Source organism: Chiloscyllium plagiosum, chromosome 41 (assembly GCF_004010195.1).
Source record: "Chiloscyllium plagiosum isolate BGI_BamShark_2017 chromosome 41, ASM401019v2, whole genome shotgun sequence".
NCBI classification, from domain to species: domain Eukaryota; kingdom Metazoa; phylum Chordata; class Chondrichthyes; order Orectolobiformes; family Hemiscylliidae; genus Chiloscyllium; species Chiloscyllium plagiosum.
The window spans coordinates 10,058,605-10,065,924 of record NC_057750.1 but is presented as its reverse complement, the minus strand read 5'-3'; the positions used below and the strand labels follow the sequence as shown (position 1 = coordinate 10,065,924).

The 7,320-nt window shown below is 46.9% G+C and overlaps 1 protein-coding gene across 1 annotated transcript in view; it reads left to right on the top strand.

The window, feature by feature from the left end:
• The window catches only part of sympk (symplekin), a 51,232-nt gene extending 49,929 nt beyond the window's left edge, over nt 1-1,303 (top strand). Inside the window, exon 27 of the mRNA XM_043680682.1 lies at nt 1,108-1,303. Within this exon, the coding sequence (XP_043536617.1) occupies nt 1,108-1,303 (196 nt within the window). The remainder of the gene's footprint in view (nt 1-1,107) is intronic.
• The last annotated feature ends 6,017 nt before the right edge of the window (nt 1,304-7,320 follow it).

Genomic DNA, 7,320 nt, shown 5'->3' with positions numbered 1-7,320 from the left:
ATCTAGAACGAGAGGGCATAGGTTTAAGGTAAGAGGGGGATGATTTAAAAGGGACCTAAGGGGCAACTTTTTCACTCAGAGGGTGGTGTGTGTATGGAATGAGCTGCCAGAGGAAGTGGTGGAGGCTGGTAAAACAACAACATTTAAAAGGCATCTGGACGGGTATATGAATAGGAAGGGTTTAGAGGGATACAGAGAAATGCTGACAATTGAGAATAGACTAATTTAGGATATCTGGTCGGCATGGATGAGTTGGAGGGAAGGGTCTGTTTCCATGCTGTACATCTCAATGAATCTATGACTCTTTAGTACAAATGCAATTCCGCATTGGAAAGAAGTTACCAGTGGATGTGCTTCCACTGTCCATTCAAGGTGGTGAATTCTAGGCCATAACAACCCTCTCTGTCAAAACAAAATAATTTTGATCTCCCATCTTGTGCTTTTGCTAGTTAACTTAAATACATTTCTGACTCTCCAGCCAGTATCACGGTGGCTCAGTGGTTAGCACTGCTGCCTCACAGTGCTAGGAGTTCAGGTTAGAATCCACCCTTGAGCGAATGTCTGTGTGGAGTTTGCACAGTCTCCCTGTGTCTTGCGTGGGTTGCCTTCCACAGTCTAAAGATATGCAGTTAGATGGATTGGCCATACTAAATTGCCCGTAGTGCTCAGGTTAGGTGGGTTAACCAGGGGAAATGCAAGGTTATAGGGTGGGATGCTCTTCGGAGGATTGGCATGGACCCGATGGGCTGAATAGCCTGCTTCCACACTGTAGAGATCCTATCTCCTCAACAATTACATAGTTCCTGGTTTTGAGCACTTCTGCCAAATCTCCCTTTAACTTTCTCTGCTCTTAAGGAGAACCATCACAGCTTCTGTAGCCCATCTACTGAGCTGAAAGGTTTCTCAACTGAAAGAAAAATAGTTATTTTGGGCTTGTCGGCACTCCGCTGTGCCTCAGGTATGAATTACTCAACAGATAAGGTTGTAAATTCTGTGGTTGAGTGGTTGACCCTCCCTTCAGCCTCTCCCATGGAAAATTCACCCTGAAATAACACAGAGCTGCAGCACTCCCAGAAGCCACCTCTGCTATTGTTGCATTTCTAACAGCTCAACCCCGGCAAAGGGATTCCCCGCTGACTTGGGAGTTTTGCCTGAATTTGTTCCCAATATCTCCATTGGTGTTACAGAGGGGGCCCAGCACTGTCCTAGCACAGAAGTGGAGCCTAGAGCCTGCACTGAAACACTGACAACCTCTCTCAGGTCAGACTGGCCTGAAACCCAGGAATATATTGCACAAAACTAAAGAGAAGTGATGATAAAAGAGGCAGGGGGTGCGGGGTGGCGGGGAGGAATCTTTTTAATACTGTGTGCTCTGTGACTGGTCACACAAATAAGAACAAAAATGGCAAGTGAAGATAAATTCTGAGACGCATGTTGCTGTTTATCTAAATTCCAATTTCCTCACCTAGTCCCCGTGCAGCACAGTAAGGAGAATCCAATTTTTAACTTTAGCTGTTCACTTCATTGGCTTCGAGGGTAGGAGACTCCTTAAAGGTAAAAGTTTGCTCTCTGTCCATAGATGCTATATGACCCACTGTGATCGCCAGCATTTTGTGTTTTCCAGTGTCTGCACTAATGTGCTCCTCCCATGTACCATACCAGATTGATCAAACCCATTTTGATACATTTTTTTTTCAAAATGTTTACCTTATAACTTGTGAGGAGTGACCATTCGATTCATAAGCTTCTTTGATTAAGGAAAAACCTCCAATGGTATGCCTGCTCGTGTATCTCATTATTATTGATTTGGAGATGCCGGTGTTGGACTGGGGTGGACAAAGTTAAAAATCACACAACACCAGGTTATAGTCCAACAGGTTTATTTGGAAGCTTTCGGAGCGACGCTCCTTCATCAGGTGGTTGTGATGAACCACCTGATGAAGGAGCAGCATTCCAAAAACTAGTGCTTCCTAATAAACCTGTTGGACTATAACCTGGTGTTGTGTGATTTTTTAACTCATTATTATTGGTATTGATTATAAGAATCTTTTTTATAAATGGCTCTCATTATGACTGCCAATCTTTATCTATCTATCCGTTGCGTTCTGCCCCCAGGGCAGGTCCTAACGTAACTCTCACATATGGGACTCTTCTCCAATGAGTGAAGAGTTGGTTACTCATTGAATTCCTCAAAGATGTTATCTTCAGAAACTCTTGGGTCATAGTGAACTTGCTTCCAGGCCTCGTAATCGCAGGTTTCCAACTGTCTCACCAGTCACCCTTTGACCAACTTTATCACATAGGAATATAGGAGTGGGGTAGGCCATTCAGCCCCTCATGACTGATCATCTACATCAATGCCATTTTCCTGCGCTATCTCTATATCCCCTGACATCATTAACATTGATCAATTTCAATCTTGAACAATTCTCACAACCTTTGGGGACGATGACAAGACTCATACGAATTTTCAAAAAGTCAAGGTTCGATTCCTGACTCGGGCAACTGTCCGAGTGGAGTTTGCACATTCTCCCCGTGTCTGCATTGGCTTCCTCCAGATGCTCCAGTTTCTTCCCACTGTCCAAAGATGTGTAGGTTAGGGTGGATTGGCCATGCTAAATTGCCCCATAGTGTCCATGGATGTGCAGGTTAGGGTGGATTGGCCATGCTAAATTGCCCATAGTGTTCAGGGATGTGTAGGTTAGGTACATTAGTCAGGGGTAAATATAGGGTAGAGGGAATGGGTCTGGGTGGGTTACTCTTTGGAGGATCGGTATAGACTTGTTGGGCCGAAGGGCCTGTTTCTGTACTGTAAGAATTCTATCATTTTGTCAGGCACCACATCAGAAACGTTATGGGAAGGGTAATGGATCTGGGAGGACAATGAGTACCGAGACAGGTGACCAGTGTGGTTCAGTGGGAAGCACACTCACTTCCTGAGAGAGATGGTGCAGATACAGGTCTCTCTCCAGCGACATGCTCAGATGATTGAGACTCCTCGACTCATTGTTGTCCATTTTGCCTTGGGAAAATCACAAAGGGAAGCAGGTAACATTCATTGAGCAAGACTTATAGCACAGAAGGAGGCCATTTGGCCCATCATGTTTAAGAGAGCCATCCAGCCTAATCCCAGCTCTTGGTCCATAGCCCTGTAGGTTACATCTCCTCAAGTAAACACTTTAGTGTTCCTTTAAGAAGAGGGTTTCTGGCTCAACCACCTTTTCAGGCAATGAGTTCCACCACCCTGCCGCTGTTTGGGTGAAAGGTTTACTCGGAGGAGAAAGTGAGGACCGCAGATGCTGGAGATCAGAGCTGAAAATGTGTTGCTGGAAAAGCGCAGCAGGTCAGGCAGCATCCAAGGAACAGGAGAATCGACGTTTCGGGCATAAGCCCTTCCGAAGATTCTCCTGTTCCCTGGATGCTGCCTGACCTGCTGCGCTTTTCCAGCAACACATTTTCAGCCCCTGGATGCTGCCTGACCTGCTGCGCTTTTCCAGCAACACATTTTCAGCTCTGAAAGGTTTACTCCTCAATTCCCCACAATCTTTTTCAATCTCCACCCCTCTCTGCTAAGGTGTACAGGTCCTGCCTGCAAGCTTTATCCAACTCCTTAACGATTCCACGTATCTCTCAATGAAATCTCCAACTTGGCCTTGTCTGATCGAAATGGAACACCACCAGCATTTTCCTGCAGCTCTTTCCCTGGTAACCGTCCTGGTAATTCTCCCCTGTACCCTGCTTGATATCCTCTTAGCTACAGAAGGTCGGTTTTATTCATAGCTGAAAATGTGTTGCTGGAAAAGCGCAGCATGTCAGGCAGCATCCAGGGAACAGGAGAATCGACGTTTCGGGCATAAGCCCTTCTTCAGGAATTTTCAGCCTGCTGCGCTTTTCCAGCAAGACATTTTCAGCCCCTGGATGCATTCCTGAAGAAGGGCTTATGCCTGAAACGTCGATTCTCCTGTTTCCTGGATGCTGCCTGACCTGCTGCGCTTTTCCAGCAACACATTTTCAGCCCCTAGATGCTGCCTGACCTGCTGCGCTTTTCCAGCAACACATTTTCAGCTCTGATCTCCAGCATCTGCAGACCTCACTTTCTCCTCAACGATTTTATTTATACTCAGAGATTTGACCCAATAGGCAGAAGAATCGGCAATCAGTAGGACTTCTGTTTCTGCCTGATTCACTGACCAACCCGGTAGACCTCTCTTTCCCCCCCCCCATCCCCAGAAAATCAGCCTCCTGCTTGATTTCCTTTGATTTTCTTCCCTAGGTGAAGGCATCTGAAGTGTTCCCTCCAGGAGAGCCCATTTCTGGACTTGAGGCATTTGATGCAGTGAGACCACCCAGGAATCTCACTGCTTTATGCGCATGGGCAACTTTACTTTTTGAACGATCTTGCAGGCCTTATGCAGCAGGGGTGGCACGGTGGCTAGCTGCTGCTGCCTCCCAGCGCCGGGGACCTGGGTTTGATTCCACCCACGGGCGACCGTCTGTGTGGAGTTTGCACATTCTCCCTGTTTCCTCCGGGTGCTCCAATTTCCTCCCACAGTCCAAAGATGTGCAGGTTAGGTGAATTGGCCAAGGGAAATACAGGGTGATAGGATAGGGGTCTGCGTGCAATGCTCTTCGGACGGTCGCTGTTGGGTCAATGGGCCAAACGGCCTGTTCCCACACTGTAGAGATTCTACCATTTCCCTGGGAGTCATAACAGCACATATCAGTCCATCACAAATGACAGGGAAGTGACCTGGCCAAACAGTCCCTCTGTCAGAACCTTGGGAATGTTTGACTAGAAAGGTGTGAGGGGAAATTCTCCTGTACTTGTCGCCTTCACAGCAGCCTACAGAAATGAATTTGTGGGTCTACAAATCAAGAAACAATTGGGAAGTCCAAAGCAGAAATTGCTGGAAAAGCTCAGCAGGTCCAGCACCATCTGTGGAGAGGGAATCAGAGTTTTAACGTTTCAGGTCCAGTGACCCTTCCTCAGAACAGTGATAGAATTGGATCCGTCCTCTCATGAAAAGAGGAGGGGGGGGGCGATTAATCGAGGTCTTGAAAGTGATGGAACGTTTTGTTTGAGTGGATACGGGAAGAACATTTCCACTTGTGGTGAGGGAGAAGAGAACTGAAGCCCGTCAATCGAAGGTAATCCCAAAGGGAGTCCAACAGGGAATTCAGGAGCAACAGCTTCATCCAGGTAGTGGTGAGAATGTGGAACATATGGAGTGAAGGAAACAATAGCAGAGATGAATTTAAAGGGGGGAAAGGCTGTGAGGGAGAAGGGGATTGAGAGTTACAACAGTGAATCTAGATAAAGGAACAGGGGAGGGATCTCAAGTTAAAGATAGACACCTGTAGGGACCTATGCCTGGTTGAGCCAAATAGCTCATTTGTCTGGAATCTAATTTAAATTCTCCTCATTAAAATGCAGGGGTGAAGGGGCAATTTTGGTCCTATGTCAGCATCCTGGCTACAGCACGGAGTAGATCAAAATTCATTAAGGTCCATTGTTTGAACCTGGAGGTGTCAGTTTGTGATCTGCTCATGGTGAGGTGGATGGACCGCACATTTGGCGCTGACTCCATGTCTGTAAGGATGAGCATTGGTCCAAGCACTGCCAGCTGTCTGAGTGCTCAGCAAAGGCCTGAGGTCTGAGGCCTGAGAAGTGCTCCTCTGTTAAAGATCCGCCATGCTCAGTGGAAGGGATTTACTGATGGCTTCCCGCGCTGATTCTGGCAGAACTTAGGACCTGCACACTTTGAGTACCCACCTGTGAGAACGAGAAGGAAGAGTCGAGGATTCATTGCTGCAGCCCTCGGTGCTGGGAGGTGAACGGACTGGGACAGGTAATGATCGTACAATAAGGCATGAGATCCTCAATGCGGGAGAGTCTAGGACCAGACGACATCATCTCAGGGTAAGGCCAACCTAAGACAGAGACAGAGGAGGAATTTCTTCCCTCAGAGGGTAGTGTGTCTGTGGAATTCTTTACCACAGAGGGGCGTCAATGCTGGATTGTTCAATATGTTCAAGGCTGAGATTTTTAATCAATAAGGCAATCAAAATTAGTGGGGAAAGTGCAGGTTAGCAGAGTTGAAGATTATCAGATACATTATGATTTCATTGACCAGTGGAATAGAATTGATGGACTGAATGGTCTACTTCTGCTACTCCATCTCATGGCAAACGATTGAAGGAAATGAGAGCAGATGGCCTGGGAGGTTTACACCTGATCTTGAGAGAACAGGCTGGGGCTATTTTCCCTGGAGCTGAGGGGTGACCTTATTGAAGTTTATAAAATCATGAGAAGTATGGATAGGGTAAATAGGCAAAGTCTTTTTCCCTGGGATGGGGGAGTCCAGAACTAGAGGGCATAGGTTTAGGGTGAGAGGGGAAAGATATAAAAGAGAGCTAAGGTGCAACCTTTTCACACAGAGGGTGGTGCGTGTATGGAATGAGCTGCCAGAGAAGTGGTGGAGTCTGGTACAATTACAACATTTAAAAGGCATCTGGATGGGTACATGATTACGAAGAGTTTAGAGGGATGTGGGCCAAGTGCTGGCAAATGGGACTAGATTAATTTAGGATATCTGGTTGTATGACATGGACCGAAGGGTCTGTTTCCGTGCCGTACATCTCCATGACACAACAGCAGTGTTGCAAGATGTTCAATCACCTCATACAATTGGTCAAGATCAATGGTCAATCTTCAAAAGGACCTGTGTCCATCACATCACCAAGACCCTTAGTCCAACACCCAGATACCACATACCCTCTGACCCTCACACACAGACCAATAGGACCAGCTTAAGACCAGTCCTCAGTTTCTCTTCAGTTATTCAGCAGATTATCCAAACACAATGGTGACTGGGTCACTAACATTCCACACTATCACTTCAACCAAAGGTGACCCATAACCAACAGGACACGAACATAATCAAAGTAACACAAAATATTCCTTGAGTGTCTACTACAGGGCCAGCTGCAAGGAGTTAGATACAGAGGAAAACTCCCTCTACACAGTCTCGCAGAATGGGGACAGCACAGGGTTAGATACAGACTAAAGCTCCCTTTAAAACGCCCAGGAAAACGCAGATTAGGTACCGACTCAGACAGATCTGCTAACGGGTCCTCATCACTATTGGACAAGGACAGGGTCAGAGTTCACCCAATGGGATTCCACAGTGAAATGACGAGAGGGATCCAGAGGCAATGCTGCTGTTCATGAACATGGTGCTCAGAGGCAATGAGGGATTGCAGTGGGTCTGAGCGACAGTGCAGGAGTTACTGAGGGGGGGGCACAGAGACAGTGCTGGA